Source organism: Chanodichthys erythropterus, chromosome 15 (genome assembly GCF_024489055.1).
Source record: "Chanodichthys erythropterus isolate Z2021 chromosome 15, ASM2448905v1, whole genome shotgun sequence".
NCBI classification, from domain to species: domain Eukaryota; kingdom Metazoa; phylum Chordata; class Actinopteri; order Cypriniformes; family Xenocyprididae; genus Chanodichthys; species Chanodichthys erythropterus.
This window is the reverse complement of record NC_090235.1, coordinates 5,490,865-5,514,039: the sequence shown is the minus strand read 5'-3', so window position 1 is coordinate 5,514,039 and position 23,175 is coordinate 5,490,865. Positions and strand designations below refer to the sequence as shown.

At 36.2% G+C, this 23,175-nt stretch overlaps 1 protein-coding gene across 1 annotated transcript in view; it reads left to right on the top strand.

Moving 5' to 3' along the window:
• The window catches only part of efna3a (ephrin-A3a), a 103,594-nt gene extending 80,872 nt beyond the window's left edge, over window positions 1–22,722 (top strand). Inside the window, exons 2-5 of the mRNA XM_067361441.1 lie at window positions 12,313–12,614; window positions 17,271–17,336; window positions 18,486–18,557; window positions 22,604–22,722. Coding sequence (XP_067217542.1) covers window positions 12,313–12,614; window positions 17,271–17,336; window positions 18,486–18,557; window positions 22,604–22,722 — 559 coding nt within the window. The remainder of the gene's footprint in view (window positions 1–12,312; window positions 12,615–17,270; window positions 17,337–18,485; window positions 18,558–22,603) is intronic.
• Window positions 22,723–23,175: the final 453 nt, after the last annotated feature.

The following is a 23,175-nucleotide window of genomic DNA, read 5'->3' as shown; positions in this document are numbered from 1 at the left end:
ATAATTCTATATAGTCACATTGTGAGATATAAACTTGAAATTATAGGAATTATGAGATATAAAACTGCAAGAGTGAGATATTATTGTAATTACAAGAAATAAAGTGATCCTCAAGGCTCAATCTAAAGCATACATACTGTACCACATTTTTCTCTCCATCGTGTTTTCTAAACCAGTTAACTTTTGGCATGAAACCTAGTTATGCCAGGGCTTTGTTAGCATGCAGAGAGAGCAAATGAATCCTCAGGGATATGTAAAATAAAGTATCCCTGAATGGCTTCCAATACCTTCAAATAAATCTGTGATAATAGGGCAGGATTCACATTTAACTGCACATTGAGATCAAGCTACGAAACTCACATTTGATTTCACTTTGTCTTCAGAAGCCTTGCATCTTGAGCCATCCTAGTTGCAAGGTAGCCAAACACACCCCATAATTTCCAAGTTGTGGGTGTCTAGCTTTCAAACCTAGGTTAAATTACAGCACCATGACCAGTTTAGCTGGAACCTAAGAGGAACAGTTGCACCCTCTGACATTTCTTACCTCTCAAGAGCCATTAAGACAAATAGCCTCTCCCCCCCTTCACTCACTTGATGAAGGACATTGACCTTCTGATGGGGGCCTTATTTGATGTGAACCTGATAGCACCATCTTTTCAGCAGACAGATCCCACCTCTATTCCCAGAATGCCTTTGGGAGACAGTTTGATGTAATGGGAGTTATATAAGTTAGATGTACAGAGCTGAGAGAGAGGGAGGTGACGAGAGAGAGGGAGTCGGAGATGGTTGTAAATTTTTAATTTATTTGGTGCAGCGGCAGCCGCTGTGTCCTGCCCTGATGCACTCACCCTCAGTCTCCGTCTGACTCGCTCCGGAGAATCATCAGACCCCGTGTGTGCGCATGTACGCATGCGTCTGTGTTATTGTGTACAAAGTGTAAATAATTACTCAAGCTTTCTGGTTGGCTGCTCTAGCTCAGGGGTGTTTGAACAGTTTTTTTTTTTAAAGGTTGGTTATTTTTATGATACAATCAAATATTCATGGAGGATAGACGCCTTCCAATGACGCACCCATTTGTGGAAGAGTGGGTTTGTGTGTGTGTGTGTGTGTGTGTGTGTGTGTGTGTGTGTGTGTGTGTGTGTGTGTGTGTGTGTGTGTGTGTGTGTGTGTGTGTGTGTGTGTGTGTGTGTGTGTGTGTGTGTGTGTGTGTGTGTGTGTGTGTGTGTGTGTGCGCATGAACAAAGACATTTATGAAGAATAAGCACATTAGATATGTGTGAATTACTGCGCATTAGTTTAAATCATGTTAATCTGTACTTTTAGAACACTCTCTTAAAAGGTCAAGTGTGTAATTTTTTTGTACAGCTAGCGCCATTAAGCTGAATTTTCAAGCAGTTTTTTGGGCTTTTTCCCCACTTAGTGACTGTTAAAGAATCAGATCACAATTCAGGTCAGGTTCGAATCTGAATCTCCCATGTGACCACAAAGACCTAAAACTTCAGAAGGAGGTGTCGACCACTAGGTCTTGTAATGAAATGCAACAATTTGTTCACAGGTGGATCTCACAAAAATACATCCAGGTGAAAAAAGAGATTGTATAGTTAATTTTAATGATATTTAAGCACATTTCCTCCCCTTGTTTGTTTGTTTGTTTGTTTGTTTGTTTGTTTACTTATTTAAATGGGAATTGTCATTCTTTTTCTTTTGGGGTAAAAATGACAATGCTACGGAGCCCCTAAAGGGACCTTTGCAAAAAAAAAAAAAATTGACAGAGTTTGAGGGATATGATGGTGAGAAATTTTTCACCAGTTAATCGACATGTGACAACACTGGTAATACTGATGTCACCAGGGGGCGGGGCCTCCACCCCATGAAAAAAACAACAACAAAAAAGTACAATGACAAACTCGCTTATATTAGAACGTTTATTAACGAATAAGAATACAATATAAAATAACAAACTGGCTAATTCACACATTCATATAAAAAACTGAAAATCAAACCGTGGAACCAAATAAATAAGGAACAGAAAGTTTAAGTTCTTTAGTCAAGAGCAGTGAGTAATCCTCTCTCTTACCTTTGATTAACATTAATGACACTTTAAGATCTGCCGCTGCTACACATAACAGAGATCTGACACCCGTCCCATTTTCTCACAAATCTTTACGTTCATTTAAGACTTCATTTAACTAATTTAAGACTGGTCTTATGAGGACACTCAACAAAATGGACATTTTGACATCATTTGTGTGTGATATGTTTCGTTCAAGCACGGTAGAGAACTCGATACTGGTGCGCGTTGTTTGTGTGTCAAATAGGCAAAAAAAAAAAAAAAAAGTATGTTGGATATCAGCCAATACTGGATTTTTAATTTAATTATGCATGCTAATTTTTCCTGTTTTTACATTAAGATTATTTTTGCCTTCATCTAATGCACATAAATGTCGAAATTATTATCCAATTTTTATAGTTATTAAAATGTTATGTAGCATTTAAAATATATATATATATTTTTTATATTTTGTCATTTTTAGTGTTTTATTTTTAATTTATTTCTGCAAAATATTATATAATTTTAATATGGGCCATTTAATGGTTATTGGCCATAGCATGAAAAGTATTTTGTTTGTTTGTTTGTTTTTAATTTGCCAGCTAGTGCCAGCGTTTTTGATCATTTTCAAAAAACTTTCATGGCCCCAAGGATATTCTGTTGTATGAATATCTGAACATACAATATATAAAAAGAAAGAACAAAGCCTCTGCTTTTAAAAAAAACAACAACAAAGTTGTTTTATGTTTTTTTTTGTTTGTTTGTTTGTTTGTTTGTTTTTCACTTGAATGTGGGCAAGTTTCTTTAAAAAAAAAAAAACATTTTGAACAAAAAGCTGAGAAGATCTCAAGACTATGTCTAGATTGGATTCAAAATGATGATCAAAACCTAGATTGAGTAGTTTGCGTCCACCAACAACCCAAAAGCTTGCACATTCCTATTCCTTTTCCTGGGTCGACATTTCTTTCTAACATTTGGCAGTTTTGATTTAAATGCTGTTTAATGTCCGATGACTACATTAGCTTAAACAATGCTTCTGTTGCTTGTTTCTGCTGCTTCTTTGCCTGTGTTTTGAGCCGGAGATTCTGTGCTATTTCATAATATGCGTAATAGTGTCTCCTACCGTATAACAGTGAAAACATGGATTGCCGAAAAATTGTCTATGTCTATGTCTATGTCTACTGTCTATGGCGGGGAAAGATTTATTATTTGTGCATCCCTACTAGCAATCACAGTGTTCAGGGTTCAGAGGTCAGCATCATTATATCGCCTCGATTTTAACATCTGAATCAGTTAGTCTCTCTTTGTCTCTCTCTATCCCCTCCTGTCTCACTTTAAAGGAGGAGAGTGAGAGCTAGCACCTCCGTGTGTCAGACTTCCTGAAGAGAGTGGCGGCTCCCCATCGCATTGTTCACTTCAAAGACAGCGCTGCTCACTCTATGCTCTTTGAACAGACACAAGTGGGTCTACTGTAATTTGTCTGCCAAATAAAGCTCTTGGAGAGCGACGAGTGTATGTGTCTGAATGCGCTACTGTAAGAGCTCAGCTGGGGATGAGACATCTCTCAAGCATCAATAATTTAGAAACTTATAAATGTTTGATACAATTGATTAGCATGTAATTGTTCCCATAATGACATCTCTAGTCTACAAGAATTGGTATTATATTGATTTGTGTGTGCATTAGGCGCTTGAAAATGTTTTGCTTGTTAATTGATTTTTTTTCCCCAGTTGATCATAGAAATCAACACTTAGCATAAGATGTTTATTTCAAAATGAATACAAAATCAGCTGAATATAAAGTGAAATGAATCTAATTAAAATGCAGTCTTCGAGAAAACAGATCTTTTCAATCTCGACAAGAGGAAAAAAAGTGGAGATGTCTATTTCCATCCATGACCTCTATGAAAAGCTCTGCCACTGTTTCTTTAGAATGAATCGCGTTGAGATCAGAAGCCTGAGCTGTCGTCCACACAAACAAACATGAAAGGTCACATACTCTCATACACTTTCAGTCTGTTGAGTGGGTGATGGTAGTATCCGGAACTATACTTATTCACTTATTAGTTGAGTGGCCAATATGAGCACTGGCATGAGCCTTTATTTCAGTTTTCTATAGCCTGGTCTTCTGAATAATGTGTGAATAATGTACAGTTTAGATGAAGTGGCCACAGATGTTCTTTAGCCCTTATTGTTAATGTTGAAGGATTCAAGAATGAAATGTCCTTTAACCTGACAGTGTTCTGGGCTGATCATTTGAATGGTTGGTTGTCCTCACAAATAGGATGTATTGCCATTATTTATTTGTTTGTTTGTTTTATTTACATCTTTTTGCAGATGTCAAGATGTTTTTCCTATTGGGCAACAAGTCTTAATTCTGAAAATTAACATTTCAGAGGGCACAACTTCTATATTATTTACATATTTGCATGGTGCATAATGTATCATATCATAAACAAAATAAACATGAATCAGTCTCAAGCGGAATGCCTCAAGGCATCTTTTCACTGTATGTGTGCAAAAACATATTTGAACAGGGACATTTCTCAGAGTTAAATCAATATGGTCTTTTGTTGTTGTTGTTGTTGTTGGTTGTTGTTGTTGTTGTTTTCCTAAAAAAAGTAATTATAATAAAGATTGTTACTATTAATAATATATTATGCTAGTTTTGAAACTGATGTTTTAAACATTTGATTGTGACCGATATTTTTTTTTACCATTAATTGTTTATTATTACTATTATTATTAATGCAAAGTTGTTTTGTGATTTAAACGAGCGTAAATGTATTTTCATATTTATTTAGTGCTTTGTCTTACTGTTTAGCTTGCAATGTTATCCAGTTCTCAATTGAGAGTGAATCCCTATTTAAAACATTTAGTAATTGTACAAACAAAACTACCTGTGAACATCAATATTTCCTGTTATGGCATTGTTGAGTGCTGTTCTTTAGAAGCCATTAATTGGTAGACCTGATTCTAAAGATATGATTTAATAGTAAAGTGTAAATACTGGTGAAAAAATATCAGTTAAACCAATGATCAGAGCATAATTGCTCAGAATTACTATTAATTCCTCCAATTTGTCTATACTCAACTACTGAGGATGATCACATGAGCACTTCTGCTCTCCCATTGGTTGTTGCAGTGTTGGCAGTAACGCATTACAAGTAATGCAACTTATGTAATCAGAATACTTTTTCAAGTAACTATTAAAGTAACATTACTTTTAAATTTACAACAAAATATGAGTTACTTTTTCAATAAGTAATGCAAGTTAGTTTGTTACTTGTACTTTGCTAATTCCTTTCACTTTTGGTGTGTTAAGGGAGTAATACAATATTGTAACATGTTACATTTAAACGTAACTTTCTTTTTCATATAGTTAAACAATGCTCGATTCTGCTCAACCAGACAGAATTGGCAATGTCTGCTGTCACTCAAATTATCAGCCCTCATTGAAAATGAATGACTTATGGGCACTTTGTTGCTGTAAATTGCTGTAAGTGTGAATGCTGACACTTAGAATCACATTTAGCTGCGGTTAAAATCCAATTTCGACAGTATGTGTGGCTTTATACCCAAAGTGTTTTAGCAGAAAGATGCTGGTTCTCAGGTTTCTATTACCATTGAAGATGTGTCTTTTTTGGATTCTTTAGATTATGTACGGTAGACTTTGAGAATCTTCCTGTCTCTCTCTGTATCTCACTGTCTCTCTCATGCGCTCTCTCTATCCACCCATGTGAATCATTCACGGATTGCCCCCGGGAGTGAATTTTCTGTGTTATAGCTTTAACCTTTTACAGGGAATCCATCACAGTAATAGCCAGCCAAGACTGCGTCAGATACCATTTTTGCTATGTTTAAAGCTCAGAAGCAAACTGTGCACAGAGCTGCAGTTGTGTGATAAAAAAACATATAATGATGTGTGAAGCCTGGCGTGGACTAAACGAAATAGTTTGGGATGCATGTTATTGAATTTTATAGAGCTGAAATATCGTTAGTTTGGGATGCATGTTATCAAGTTTTATAGAGCTGAAAGATTGTTAGATGTGGTGAATGCATTTGAAGGCATGGCAAGGTGTTAATCATTCAGCTGTATGAAGTATGTATGTAATTGGTAGTTGTATAGCATTTAATATTATGTGTTACTTGTTTGTCAGGCAAGTGTACTGCAGTGTAATTTAGCTGACATAGACAGCAGAGTAATAAATATCAACAGTGGCACAGCCGTTAGCAGAAAACTACTTTAACTTGTTAGCCTGAACCCCCGCTTTTGAAAAAAATCCCAAGAAATGTCAATGCCCAAACTAAAACAGATACAGTTCATGAAGCCTTTCCACTAAAAGCATAAGTTTGGTCTCATTTGAAAGCATACATTTTACAGTTATTGCAAAGTCAATTATTATTTGTCATAATGAAAAAAAAAAGTTATAAATAGCTTCAAAGTTTTGTAAAGTTATTAGAAATGTATTTTAATGAAATATATTTATGAAAATAAAACTAAAGTTGCAATCTAGAAATGCACTCCAGCTAAAGCCACATGCCTGACCATGTTATATTTCAAATCTGAAGATGACAAGTCGAAAACTCTGAGTTTTATTAAATGCTTTTCAAGATCATGTCATGTGATTTTATTTTGAGAAGACTCTATAGTCTAACTGATGTTTATTCCCATTTTCTAAGCATTCATTCAGTGTATTGTTTCTATTGTTTTGTGGCGCAAACTACCCCATTCAGTTTCAATCTCCCCTGCACACATTCACGCCTCTCCGGGCGTGTTATGGCTCTAATTATTCTTTTATTTTGTCTTCATTATAATTACTGATGGCTTTCTATTCAAGGTTTAATCCATAATTTCTTTGATCAAACTTCTCACTTCACCTTCATTAAAACTGTATCAATTGCCCTTCTTGAAAAAAAAAAAAAAAAAAAAAAAAATTCAGTGAGTTTACCATTCAAAAATATTCATAAAAAATAACATTTGCTCAGCTAGATGGCAGGTGCATCTTAGGGCTAGCTAGCATGTTAGCTTAGCACACAACCAAAACACAACAATTTATGAAATTAAAATCATGTTTTTGCTCCAAACTTACTATATCACTAGTCAAGTGTTTTAAATACCCTTCTGTGATCTTATGTGGCTTTGGATCAAAAAATCAGACAGATTATATTACTTTACAGTATTCTACACAATGATAAAAGCTATGTCGATTAGCATTGCATTATAAATATAATCTGTTATTATGAAAATAGCCAACCTGGCATGAAGAACACAGATAAACACAAATTGATTGCCTTATAAAAGTTTCTATCTGCATGTTATAGCAATTTCTGGAAGCCTCTGGTATTTCCTGGAATGCCACATGATATGCTTGTTCATCAGTAGTGCCATTCAGGCTGCCAATATGAATTGAAAACACAGTACATCAGAGTATCCAGTGCTCATAATGCTTAGATCTGCAATTTTTGGAGAAAAATTTAAATAAATATTACTCCTATGTATAGAAATAAGACATAAACATGCAGAATCCATCAATATGTCTCCAAATGTGCATGCTTTTGAACTAAAGCCCTGAGGGATGTTGTTTTGTCAAGCGTTTTCATGATGATTATACAGGAGTGTTTATCTCAATGAATGTGGCTGACGCTCATATTTCAATCAAAAGTATCAACTCCGTTTTTCACATTCATAACTCCTGACACATATTAACAAATTACGGTCACTGTAGGATTTTGAGAGTAAAACAGAGGTAAAAAAAAATTATAATTTTGAAGCTTGAGTCTTAAATCTTTTTAATGATGTATAGTTTGTCAAGGTAATTACATTACATCTAACGGTACGTATGAGCTAATTTAAACAAAGAATGCTTCTGTGTCCTCAAAGGTTATCATGTTAAACCATGATGCTAATGCAGATTACACAGTTCCGAGTTCAGCCAACAATATTTTTTTGTCATTCTAAGGCTACGTCCACACGAAGCCGGAGCTTACCCTATCCGATCTTTTTTTTTTCCTCATCTCAAGAAATATCTGCGTCCACACGAAACCACTGAAATGACTCAAAACGATGTAGTATACATGCCAGACCAGTATGTGGCACTGTAATTCTGCCACAGAGATGCACCTAAAACAGCAAATAAGTCTTGGAGCATGCGCATAAACCTTGTGCGCTGTTTATAAACTATAGTAAAGCTTAGAAATAACACTTTATTTTGGCTCAGTAGCTTCTGCAGCACGAACACAAGCATCTAGAGTCTGCTATTGTTGTTGTTGTTGCGGTTTTGTGCTGTAAGCGGCGTCTGACTAGGCTCGACACGTGGGGTGATGACAGCAGGCGGCGTTTTCAGATGGGACCCGGTTTCAAAAAATAGCGGTTTCACCTTCCGAAAACGCCTGGATTCGTGTGGACGAAACGCCTATCCGATACAAAATATGTGCGTATTCACAAAAACGCGTCTTCATGTGGACAGGGCCTATTTTCTTTTCAGTAAAAAGACAAAAAGTCTGCCAAAGATTTTATTTTATTGTTTTGTTTTGAAAAGGAATATAGGTAAACAATGACAAACCAGATGGTGAAGTAATAGCTCAATAAAAGAAAAGTAAAATTGTTTTAAAAAGGATAAAAATGGATGAAAAGTAAAGGCCATCAACCAAAATGTAAGAAATCCACAATAAGTAAAAAAAAGAAAAAGAAAGTCATACCACTGGAATATATCTGTAATGTGTCTCGATGGATAAACTATGTAAACTGAAGATTTTCTTTAGCAGATAGTGTGGAGACTTTGGCCCTGAAGCGTTTTATGCTGACGGCTGTTTATTGTATCCTCAGACAATTATTAGCTGGATACGTTGCTTCTATCTATCACTTTTATTCCTCATCTACCAGCTTTCTCTCTCTCCCTCCCTTCCGCTTTGCCTTCTAACTAACAAGGTTTTCCTGCCCACTGAAAAGAGAATGATGATGAGACAGCAGAATGGGAAAGTGAGAAAAGAGAGGAAGAGGGAAAACCATTACTCTGTTTTCACACTTCAATACATGTGCACATCCCTGGGGAGTGCTCCATCTCTCTCTCTCTCTCTCTCTCTTGTCTGTGGGTGTCATGGGGCAGACATATAGTTGCATAACACTTTACCTATAGAGCATGTACACTGAAGAACATAAACACACTCTTATGTGGGACACAATGCTACTGTAGCATATTGTTCATGATCAGGAACACATGCAGCAAAAGAAATTGAGGAATTGTGCTGGTCGCTCCTCATGTAATTACAGGGAACTGAAGCTGTCAATGGATGCAAAAGTAATATAAAAGTGATATGATAGCTTTGTGTGAAGAACAGACTGAGATTTAAGTTATTCTCTTGAAATCTTTCTCTTGATGTCTTTCTTAGCACTCTTGTAAGTGTTCATGTGAGTTTTAAGAGAAGTAGTGACTCTAATTCATTCTTTTCAATGAATTGGTTGGTCCAGTTTGTGAATTCTCACTCAGCACTTCGGGCACAACTGTTAACATCTCACTGGACTGAGTCATATGGATTGTTTTAGATGTCTTTTTGAAAGCTTCAGCCCCCTATACAGAACACTATACAGGTTTTGAAAGTCATATAGGTTTGGAATGTGACATGAAAGCAAGTAAATAATTACATTTACGTTTTTGGGTGTTCTATTTCTTTAACCTCTTTTAATCTAAATGGGGAAATGCTATACACACTTATTGGATTTGTATAAAGTAAATTATAATTTCTATATACACATTTTGATTTTTATATTTTTATTATATGAATCAATTTATATGTATCTTTAAATGTACCACACATAAATGTCCATATTACCTGACATAAATCCGATAAACAGGTGTCCTTGACAAATCACACTTGTTTCTGTAACAGTTCTAGACTCTGGAAATGGCAGAGTTGAGGGAAATGCCCAACATTTGTAGCCAGTCAGAGATCTACTCAATCAGAAACACACTTTGCCTTTTATATGTCTGAGTTTGATGGCTTGTCTTTAGAGAGTGGAGTTTTAGAGAGAGGTCTCATTCAGTGAGCTGAAATTGAACGTTTAATTTAGGTCAGATTTAGCTACCTTACATTGTGTCCTCGAAGTATGAGCACACCTACTTTTATTCTTTATCATGACCTTAGACTGATAATAAAGTAATCAATACTATGAAATAACAAATTAAGGAATTAAGGGATTAGTTCACTTTCAAATAAAATTTTCCTGATAATTTACTCACCCCCATGTCATCCAAGATCTTCATGTCTTTCTTTCTTCAGTCGAAATGAAATGAAGGTTTTTGATGAAAACATTCAAGGATTATTCTCCTTATAGTGGACTTCAATGGCCTCCAAACGGTTGAAGGTCAAAATTACAGTTTCATTACAGCTTCAAAGAGCTTTAAACGATACCTGACAAGGAATAAGGGTCTTATCTAGCGAAACGATCGGTCATTTTCAACAAAAAAAAAAAATCACAAACACAAATGATCGCCTTGCATGTGCTTCTGCCAAAACCGCATTTTCGTAGTCTTCAAAAAGCTTACGCTGTATGACCTATGCCTTCCCTATTCTACTTATGGAAAAAACAGAACTGGCACTGCGTTCGTTTTGTAAGTAGAATAGCAAAGGCGTAGGACATAAAGCATAAGCTTTTTGAAGAAGTGCGGTTTTTGCAGAAGCACATGCAAGGCAATCATTTGTGTTTATAAAGCATATACATTTACATTTTTTTTCTTTTCGAAAATGACCGATCGTTTCACTTGATAAGACCCTTATTTCTCGGCTGGTATCGTTTAAAGCCTTTTGAAGCTGCATTGAAACTGTAATTTTGACCTTCAACCGTTTGGGGTCCATTGAAGTTCACTATAAAGAAAATAATCCTGGAATGTTTTCATCAAAAACCTTAATTTCTTAATTTCGACTGAAGAAAGAAAGACATGGACATCTTGGATGACATGGGGGTGAGTAAATTATCAGGAACAATTTTTTTGAAAGTGAACTAATCCTTTAAGGAGTGATCAAAACAGTTCAGCAAATCAAAGTTCGATTGTATTTGAGCTGCTTCTTTGTCTAAAATTCAGCTCTGCACATGATGAACATTCAGTCACTTAAATTCATGAGATGGATTTTATTATGTTTATTGAGCCATATTCCTCATGGGAGCAATTGGCTGGTGCTCACAATGTGACATTTTAGATTTTACTCTCCTTTTGGGGAGAATTTGGTCCCTGCATCGTAGGTAAATCTGAGCAACACACACACACACACCTCAACATCATCAACTTCAGCAGTGTCAAGTACATCAGTGTCCCAATTCTGCGCCTCTCTGTACCCATCTCATTCTTTGTTTTCCTGCACTCTCATTTCATCTTTCCTCACTCTTTCATCTTCTCCCTTTATCTTTCTCTCTTCTTCTCCTTGCCTGCTCTCTCTCTCCCTAAATATAGCAGCTTTGAAGCATCCCTCCCCAAAACACACTGCATGACAAAAATCTTTCATTCAGTCTGCGTGTGTGTGAGCGAGAGAGAGAGAGAAAGCCCTAATCAAGGATGTGATTGCCATCTGTTGTGTATTGATAAAAGGCTAAGAAAGACACTGATTAAAAAAGAGGGGGAAAAAGCTGTGGAAAAAAGAAAGAAAACTGCAGAAACTGTGAGTAAAGGAGGAGGAACGGAGCTACAAAGAGGATACGTGAATAATGCGCATTTTAGAAAGCAAAAAAAAAAAAAAAATGCAGCACTGCATGTAGTAGTACAGAAAGTGTGTAAAAAAAGAAAAAGGAAGTGTGAAGAAAGACACTGAAACCGAGGAGAAAGGGGTTAGCGGAAGAGGAACGGAGAAGGAGTGGGTGACATTTCTGATCCTCGTTTTGTAATTGAATAATAATCTCCTGCGGGACCTGACCTAGAAGCGCGCAAGTGTGTGTATTAGCATGCTTTTTTCTGTGCGAGCTTGTGCGGGACAAAGAGAGTCAAATGAGAGGGGCCGCTGTGAAATGAAACACTGCCCCCTGTTGTTTGTTCAGGGCCTCGCACACATTAAGCATGAAAAATTATCCGATTTAATGTGCTGTGGCAGAGCATTGAAACATAACTGCTTTTTCATTCAAGCAGGACTTACAGATTTTAGAAAGGTCAATGAGATAAATCTTCTCCTTCTCTTCCTTTTTTCTATCTGCCCATAAGAAAGTATATATGATTGATGACATTCAAATAGCAAAAATACTGTAATCATATAATAATGTTTTGTTCTTTCTCTCAGCTTGCGGAGAGAAGGCTACACCGTGCAAGTCAGCGTTAATGACTACCTGGACATCTACTGTCCACACTACAACCAGAGCCAGCGGGGGGCGCTAGAGCGCGGCGTGGCCGAGCAGTATGTTCTCTACATGGTCAGTTACCGTGGCTACCGCACCTGCGACCCACAGATGGGCTTCAAACGCTGGGAGTGCAACCGGCCGCACGCCCCCCATGCACCAATTAAGTTCTCTGAGAAATTCCAGCGTTACAGCGCCTTCTCACTAGGCTATGAATTCAACGTGGGTCATGAGTACTACTATATATGTGAGTATTTGATGTAATCGTAAAAATTTGTTACGTTTTATTTACAGAGCTTCATTAGTTACAAGCCTAAAATTTTAATGTGCACTTATTTATGTTTTATTAATTCAAAAAAATAAATAGTAGTTTTTAATAATATTTTTTTTCAATCATAGTGAGATGAGCTATTTTATTTTACATGGAACATGGGGGCTGGTATGTTCATATAACCAGATCACAAGACCAACTAAAAAATGTCTATGAAAGTGAATCTTTAAATACTAATTAAGCTCAATGGATAGTATTGGTACAAATGTTTCCATCCAAGTAAAAAAAGTAATTTATGCAAATAAGTGAAATATTAAAATATAAATCATTTGCAGCATTTCCATTCCATGTCTTCAAGAGAAAAAAAAGGTTACTTTTGGCGAAATTGTCCCAGAATAGAAATGTAAATGGCAGTTTGAGCCAATGTGCAAGCCACTTTTATTAAATATAATAAAGCATGCTTTGAAGAATAACATTTTTGTTAGCAATCTGCTGCAGATGCTTTATGTATGGAAGCTTGTTTCCGCCACTGAATAAAAAATAAAAAAGGTAATTGCGACTTTTTATCTCACAATTCTGACTTTTTTTCTCAGAATTGCATGATATAAACTTGCAATTGCGAGTTACAAAGACAGGGTTGTTATATAAAGAATTGCAGGTTAGAAAGTCAAAATTGCTTGATATAAACTCTCAAATCTGACTTCTCAGAATTGTTTATATCTAAACTCGCTATAAACTCGCAATTCTGACTATTTTTCTCAGAATTGTTTATATCTCGCAATTCTGACTTTTTAACATGCAGTTGAAAAAAGTATTTTATTCCCCTTAGAATTGGACTTTAGTTTATATCCCACTCGCAATTGTGAGGGTTTATTCCTCAATTCTAAAATTTTAACTCGCAACTGCAAGTTTATATCTCGCAATTCTGAGAAAAGTCAGAATTGTGAAATGTAAACTCACAATTGTGAGGAAAAAAATGTAAGAATTGTTAGATAAAAAGTCACAATTACCTTTTTTATTTAGTGGTGGAAACAATCTTCCATATTTATGTATTGAACAACAGCCTGCCAAAGCTCAGAAAAAAATCCAAAAGGTGCTACTTGCCAATCTGAGTGAATTATTCAGTAACATGACTTGAATCAAAGTCAAATTTTTGTTTTTGACATCAATCCAGGAAAATCAGTAAATGCTTTTCAGCCATAGTTTAGCATTGTCATCTTACTAAATAAAAATTTAAGTTTTTACATCTCAAGCGAGTGTATACGTTTTATGTGCACATTCTGGAAATTAGTATTTGTAATCTAATATTTGCATAGGAATATGCAGATGGAAAGCTAATGGCACGTTGCCACAGAAAATGCTTCAGACTTGTTCCTCAGTTTATGAAAACAAGCTTACAATGGAAGTATCTGGGGCAAACGTTGCACAATTATAAGTGGATTTCTGTCAACAAACTCAGGTGCGAGTCGAAATGACTTTCTGTGGTTATTGACAACGTGCCACAGAGGCTGTCCATAAAACTTTTATTTAACATAATAATCCTTAAAAGTGTTCTTTTGCTGGTGAGTTCCAGGTTGCAGTAGGCATACTTTATCTCAACTCCACTGACAGAGAAGGTTATTACACAGGGAAAGGCATACTGGGGAGCAGATGGAGGTTTAATGCTTTGTTCAAGGGGACATTGTTTGCAGAAGTGCCTTGGCAGGATCCTCCTTTTCATAGTGTGGCGATTGTACCGCTGAGCCAATCATGGCCCTTCCTGTCATGGAGTTTTTTGAGTTGGGAATAAAAGAAGGGAGAACTTTCTGCGTGAGCACCATTATGTGCAGGGTTGCAGATAAGTCATACAGATGCGGATAACAAGAGAAACTCGTTAAGAAATCAATTTGCAACCCCAGTGATCGTCTTTAAAGGGCTTTATTGCTATGAAGCAGTAGTTTGAAAAAAGGCGGTTATTTCAAACAACTATGTTTCATTCATTTTTCCAAATCACAACTGAGAATAAAAGAAAGCTGCTAAGGACAAGCTCAAATGCATCTCTCCCAGCAGTCCATTTGCTTTCAAAACTGCCTTGTTGGTGAAATGGTGACAGCTTTGCCATGCAAAGGAGCTTGTTATTGGGATACGGACGTTACGAGAGGCCACCAGTCATCAGTCTTTCTGGCATTTGGGTCAGTCACTACCAATTAGAGCGCACCCATTTTTGATTGAAAACTTTTTCAAGCAGGCTATAAGCCGAGTGTTAATAGAGCATTGCTAATGATGATTTTCTGATGCATGTCTCACCTAATGCTAATAGTCGTCTTCATTAGTAAGGTCTGTAGGCAGGTTATTAGCAGGAGTATGACAACCATTGGTATTGAAAAATGGTACCACACTCAGACATTTCTATGATAATGTGGCCCATATGTTTATCAACCTGAAAACAAGAAACGTTATCTTTGTCTTAGCTCAGGGGAGTTCATTTTGGGCCAATTCATCAATCACAGATGGTATCTGCAGCTTGTGGAAATGGATAATTTAATAAACGTACACTGTATCTGTTTTGATCGGTGTTATTTATTTAGTGTTCGTTTTATCTCAGCAGAAGGAGCTTTGCTTTAGATACCTTAAAATGGCCATAACATTTGCTTTGCTCTTTTGAAATAAAGACTTCAGTGTACTACATAGACACACTCTAAAGCACTCTCAGCAGGTTGCTGCTCATTAAAGTTCATCATGTGAAGAAGTTAGTTATTCTGTGAGCATTTACATATGGAAGACTTAAAGGTACAGTAGCAAAAACAACCTTTTTAACTTAAAGGTAGGGTATGCGATTTTGGAGAGGCTAGCAATAGCAAGCTAGTTTTGAAAACATAAGATCCCACCCTCCCTTCAGAGCGCCCTCTATAGACACGCCTCCTTCAAAACGCACGGCCAGAGCAGAGTCTGCAAAGTGTCACGAGACGAGAGACAGGGTTAAAGGGATAGTTCACCCAAAAATGAAAACTACCCCATGATTTACTCACCCTCAAGCCATCCTATATGACTTTCTTCTTTCAGATGAATACAATCTCAGATGTATTAAATAATGTACTGGCTCTTCTGACAGTAAATAGAGGATGAGATTTTGAAGCCCAAAAAAGTGCAACCATCCATCATAAAAGATATCCACAATACGCATCTTTATAGCGAAAGAGTGAACTCTGACCCGACGCATGATGTAATGACAAACGCAGAAGCGCAGAGAGAGCAAAACAAACCACCGGTCATGAATTAGAAGCCTAAAACAAGAATTTTTAAAGAGAAATGTTGGAGGATTTCGATATAATAGAAGAAAAACTTGAGTTTGTTGCCCAGCAGTATTTGTTTAATAAACAAGAAGCATCGAAGCTTACGCTACTCCTACATCGCATCAGGGGTTACTCTTTTGCCATAAGTTGACTTGCGTATGGCCGTCTGCTGAAAGCTGAAAGTTATTTTAGTTTTTAAAGTTTTAAATATGGATATTTTTCTCACACAAATGCATTGATTCGCTTCAGAAGGCCTTTATTAACCCCCCGGAGCCTTGTGGATATCTTTTATGATGGTTGCACTTTTTGGGCTTCAAAATCTCATCCTCTTTTAACAGCCATAGTACTTCCACTTCCACTCTATAGACTTCCACAGAAGATATATGTACATTTTTTAATATTTAGACCACTTCTATTATTCATTGCTATCAGGATGTGAAGAGAGTTTCAATCAGTATAACAAGAAGTGTTAATAAAAAAATTGCTTACCCTACCTTTAATGGTCAGAGTAAGGATGGAAAATGGTAACAAGAAACTAAATTGCAGCGATTTTTGATGTGAGAAATTGACTATAAGTGGTAATTTATTATAAGTGGACTTTAAAGAAGAGGATTTGGGTAACAGGTTAAAACTAGTATGAATATGTGAGATATGGCGTAGTAACATACTGTTGTTGTTTTTTTTGTGTGTATGTGTGAAATGCAGTGGTAAATTTAAATCTGTTGTGTTTTACTTTGTTGATATATTTACATATTTACATTTATTTATTTATCAGACACTTTTATCCAAAGTGTCACGTCACATGACCTCATTACATTTCAGTATAGCAGTTTATCGTATAGATACTGTGTGAAGTATGCTGATTTTTAGCATGCATAGAATACTAGTTTACTTCCTATACTATACTCTTTACTAACTGTGTATAAAACATTATAGAATGCCACAATGCAATGTGCTTGATAATACATTTCCATGTGACTAATGAACTGGAAATAATGCATCTATATTTTGACTCATTATTTGATTGGACTGATAAACATCCATAAGTTTTTACAAAATAAATAATAAAGCAAAAATTTCATTTATTTCCAAAATGATAACAAGACTCCATTCACGTGTTGCATGAAGAGGTCATGTGACTGCAACATAGAATACTAATATTTGAAATGCATATTATTGCATAATAATACTTGCTATTTTACTATTTACTGTTTCACTTATAATAATTTTAAAAAGTAGTAAGCGGCATACTGTTGATTAAATAGTAAGCTTTAACATTCTGAACCTAGAAGTGATTTCAATGCATGTCATTGTCCAGTAGGTGGCAGTAGGTTAATGTTTGTGCTGTCATGTGTTGCAGCTACACCAATCCATCACCACGGACACAGCTGTTTAAGACTGCGGGTGTTTGTCTGCTGTTCTACAGGTGAGCATCATAATCACACACACACAGAAACAAAACAGCACGTAAACTGCAAGTGGAGGTCACGATGGTGGTTTTAATGTGTGTTTGTGTGTGAGCAAACTATTTTCAGAACTTAATGCTCAAACACGTTCCGTGGCCTCTTTGATCAGAGCCATGTGTGGAGAGGTCCTCTCATCCCCTGCTCTCTCTTTCTGTTTCTCTTGTCATCCTTGTGCTCTTTCTTTCTTTGATAGCATAACTCATGCAGCTCTTGAACACAAGTTGCATTAATCACTAATATTTCTCAGTAATATGTGTGTGTGTGTGTATTTGTTGAAATGGATTTGTGTTTGCATATACTGGAATTGTCTAAAAAAGTTTGAGCAAATGACGTGTATAAGCGTTTTAAATTTTAAAATGTAAACTCTATATTAAATTAATAAATAGATTGCCAATTTTTAAGACCATATATTGATAAATTACACAGGACAAAAGTGGAAAAACTCTTAATTCTCCTTATATGAATTTCACAAATATTTATTTATGCTTACTAATACAAGCACATGAATAAATTAAGTATGTTTTTGACATATAATAGGTCTTTGTACCATCAAAACATCCTAGTTTCATAGTATAAAATGTCCTCCATATTATGAAAAAAGCATTTATTTTAGGGCTGCAACTAATGGTTATTTTGATAATTGATTTGTTGGCCGATTATTTCTTTGATTAATTGATTAAACTGATAAAAAGACTATTTTTTTATTTTTTTATTGACAAAATCAATATTCCACATCCTGCCCAATGCTATCCTTCAAATAAACAAATGACATTAAAAAAAATATATATAGTGAATATATCAATATCTATGTTATATGCAAAAGAGCTATAAAGCAAAAAGACTTTTTAGTCTTTTTTAAATCCCTACATTTAAATCCCTACATTAAAAATGAAGATAGTAATAAAGATAATAAAGAAAAACACAAACTCAGTGTTGACAGATAAGAGAAATGTTCTGCAGGAACACGCACATTCTCTAGTCTGGAATTTAAAGTCCAACAATAGATATTTCAGCAAACTTTTTGCTCTGAATTTTAATTTTCTCCCTCTCTAATGCTCAGATGTTTGGGGCCACTGTATACACTGAGATCATGTTTTTCTTTGCTACAGTCTCTAATGCAGATGACGACTCAAACCAGAGTCCACCTGACTACACTGTCAGACCCAAACTGCATGACATCGGTGAGTGAACACACACACACACACACACATAGAGCCTGTACACACGTCGGCTTTATAAAAGTAAGTAACACACAAATGTTCATCTGTTCTCACAAATATGGCTATTTATTTCCCATTTAATCTGCCTCATGAGCATCAGAAATTCCTCATAAAATTCTGGATGACCATAACGTCCACTGACCAGGCGATTTCCAAAAACAAACAAATGAATGCATTTATTCATTCTCTCTATTTTTCCTCTCTCACCCTTACTTAACTACTGGTTTTATTCTGAGAAATCGAGCTGTAAATGTGCAGTGAGACGCATTATGACTGCACATCTGAAATGAATGTCCAGCGAATACTCAGAAACCCAAGTTCGCGTCAGGATCACAGTAAGGATCATCCAGACACACCGCAGGATGCACAGCTTGGCTCAACGCCCACATGCCCTTGCTAAAGCACATAACAAAACAAATAGCTGGCACTCTACACCACCGTAGGCATCTAAAAGCACTCTAGCAGTAGGACATCTCTCTCTCTCTCTCTCTGTGTGTGTGTTTATATGTGTGTGTGGGCACATGTGTGTTAATGCACATGCCATTAAAATGGAAACTGATTCTTGTATCTATTAATGACACATAATACACCATATGAACCAAATGACCTTCTGTTTGTACGCAGATCCTCCTACTTCTAAAACTGTCAACATCTTGTTAGCGTTCCCAAACCATATCTAATAAAAAACACATTGCTGACAGGTCAACCACCCTATTATAGGGAAAAAAAAAAATCTTATGTGTAGCAGTCAACAGCTCCATAATACCATGATTTGTGCTGACGCTGCATTAAAACATTCATTCTGCTTAAGTTCTGTGCGTATATGACACATTTTGTAGTGTGTTCCAGTCAGGGATTATACTCGATGAAACAGATATGAAAAGATAGCGTTACGGATGTCAAAAAAGCAATGCATATTCACTATTCTGAAAAGACTTCCAAAAACCCAGGAGACCTGATGTTTCTTATTACAGCTGAAATTACATTATATTTTGTACTTTTTTTCTCTTTATTTGACTGATAGGCTGTTGAAATAAGTGTTTTTTCTTATTTATTTTTTTCTTATCACTTATGTATGTACATTAGGGTATTAGATTACATCTTTATGTTGTTAAAGGGAACCTATTATGCATAATTCACTTTTACGTGGTGTTTGAACACTGATGTGTGTCCACAGTGTGTGTAGACACAACCACCTTGTAATGATAAAAATCCACCTACTCCTTTTTTTTATAATCCCCATAAATCAAGAAGCAGTGTCTGAAAATACGCTGTTCAAGATTTCCCTCTACTGTCATGTCACAGTTGGGGCAAGCCCCGCCCATTAGCATAGATCTCGTCCCTGAGTGAACTGCACATAGTCCGCCATGTTTATATCCTCGCTATAGCACCTATTGATGTCTGTCTGCGCCGCATAAACATTACAAATATTCTGTTTTTAATGTACCAATGAGTCTCCATAGGCTCCCGGCATCTGAGGACACAGTGGGTGAATTTCATTTATGAAGGAAAAGTGGTAGAGTGAAAGAGATTAGGTAAAGTCTTATATGTTTGTGCAAATGATTTTACGCCAAACTGCTTCGCAAATGAGGGTCAGTTCAATGCTGGATTTGCACAAAAGTTGATTTTGAAAGATACCAACATCCTACTACAGTTTCTACATGAGCACCTGTACAATAATTTATAGATGATCAAGATGGAACATGCTAATCGATATGTCGAATAAAGTTAACTCCACAACAACTAACATCATAACATCAATTCATCAACTAACCATTCAGAAAAGGTCCTGTTACATTCTAAAATTTGTCCAACTCTGGTTCAAACATAAGGCTGAACACCGCTATTGACGATTTCTGATATTTTGGCTGCATGAGATTCTCCAGTTTTGTTGTTGCGGGAGTATCTGAAGTGCAAGCTGTAAAGGCTCCGTCTTCTGAAAATGGGGCGGGGAGCAACAGGTATACACACAAAAATAGCATGTTTTTGCTCACACCCAAATAGGAGCAAACTGGACATGCTATATTAAATGATCTGTGGGGTATTTTGAGCTGAAAATTCACAGACACATTCTGGGGACACCAGAGACTTAAATTATTTTAAGTATTTTAAATGCAAGTGATCGCACCGGCACCTCCATGTTAGCTGTCATGCGGTAAGCGTGCTACTATTCAGCTTTCACAATCCATACAAACACTTGAATTGCCGACATTTTTCTAAGTTAACTTTAAAGTGAACGTCCGTGTAAAGTTGCTACTACTTACACGTTTGAAATAAGCCATATTTGAGGTTGATGAATGATAGGGGAGCATTTGGATGTGTGTCCGTCATAGACTACGTGATTTTGCCACCTCCTGTGGATTTATTTTTCTGTGACTAAGTGAGTAATAACATTTTGGTCGACTAAGCCATCTTCTTGTCGACTAACAGTTAGTCGACTATTAGGGGAAGCTCTAGTATTTTGAACTTCTTTTTACCTCTAAGCAAAGAACAATTTATTTTGCAATATTACAATTTTTCACATGAAATTCACAGCTTGGATATAGCATTTTTTGAATATAGAACTTTTTACATTTATTTATTTCTTTTTTACTTTTGCACATTAAACAATTCTGGTACGGTGTTGGATCAGCACTTGTCCAACGTCAAATCTGGGACTTTAAGCAAAACCATTTGAGAACCACTAGGGTATAAGATTATTTTTGTTTGGCAGGAATGTTGTTCCAGGCCCAACTGAAGATGCTGATCCAGGAACACATCTTACTTTGTCACACAAAGAAGAGCAAAGCAGAACTAGTTCAGTTGGATTTTTACCTACGTGCGTCAACAATAACAAATTCCAGACATTTCCATGATGTGTCGACACCGCTCCACTGATATGTCCATTGAGCTTGTGTCTTTGTTCACTCACATCTGCTATCACAGCAGCGGGTTTAACCTCTAACTGCCCGAGCGTCCTTTATCAACATACAACGTGGCTGCTGCTGATAAGAAATGTCACATATTCTTTGTTTTTTTTTTTCTTTCTGATATCCTTCCCATTCTTCTCTCTATATATCTTCTGATTTAATAGATAAGAATTCTTTCTTGCTTTCTCTCCTCCTCTCTGCTGCCTTCATTTCTCGATGCAGGTTTGATTCCAGCCAACAATGAATGTTCCAATCTCATTCCCTCTCTCTCTCTGTTTTCAATAATTTTCTCCCTGTCTCTTGAATACTCTGCTGATAAGAGAAATAAAGAGCTAAAGTTAGCATTACTCAGTGAGAGATTGACAGTTAACTGATAGATTTTTTTAATCTGAATGATATCACAAAATTTTTGGACATATTGTGATGATGTCATGTATATTTCTGTAGTCTTATCAAACAGGATGGATTGTTGGGCATCCAGCTTTGCTAATAATCACATTTCAAGAGAATAGATCTGGAATCGGTTTCCACCTAACAGTAAAACATAAAAAATCATAATATAACTGATAAAATCTCATTGTATACTGTACCATTCAGAAGTTTAGTACAGTACTGTACAGTAAGTTTTTATTTTTAATGTTTTTAAAAGAAGTCTCTTATGCTCACCAAATATATCAAAAATACAGTAAAAACAGTAATATTATGAAATAATAGCCATTACAAGCCATATGCTGACTGATTTCTTATTATGTTGAAAACAGTTGTGCTGCTTAATATTTTTGTAAAAACGTGATGCTTTTTTTCTGGATTTAATCGAAAGTTCAAAAGCATTTTCAGCATTTATTTTGAAATGGAAATCTTTTGTAACATTTTTAATGTCTTTACTGTTACTTTTAATCAATTTATTGTGTCCTTGCTGAATAAAAGCATTCATTTCTTTCTAAAAACTATGTATCTTTTTTAAGTGCTATACTCTGAGGCGGTGTACATAGTTTTGTAGGCTTTTTATCAGTATAAAAAGTCTTTACGTGCTCACTAACCTTTCTTTTTCTTTCTCTCTTTCTCTCTTTCTTTCTTTCTTTCTTTCTTTCCTCTCAGACGAGTTTAACCCTGAGATCCCCAAACTGGAGAAGAGCGTCAGCGGCAGCAGTCCGTCTGGAGACCGACTGTTAATCACTGTGGCGACGCTTCTCCTCGCTGCTCTCCTTGTGTCTTAGCAACCTGACATTTCTGAGCCAGCAGTTCCGAGCGCTCCGAAAAAAAAAAGATCGCCTTTCATTCAACCTGTGCGGGAGATTATCCAGTCAGATTAACCAATAGTTGAGCCCTAAACACTGGAGCTAATTGTAGATCTACCGCACCCAAATAGTGGCCTTTGTCTCCACAATTTTGGACCTTAGGAATAAGGATGACGTGCATCAATTTCAGAATTTGCCTTTGTGATGGAACGTCCACTCTCCTCAAACATAACCGCGGAGGAAAACGAATCTGGTTAGACAGTGAGGTCTCTGTACCTCTAGCTACGTCCGTTCTCATCTCTAATGAACCTATCCAGACCGGGGCAAATCTTGAGATGGACATTTTAAGATTGACATGAACTCAAATGGATATGACAAGCATCATAGTGGTCAGTGGATCTCAGCTGAGAGACTCGAGGAGTGCTGGAGACC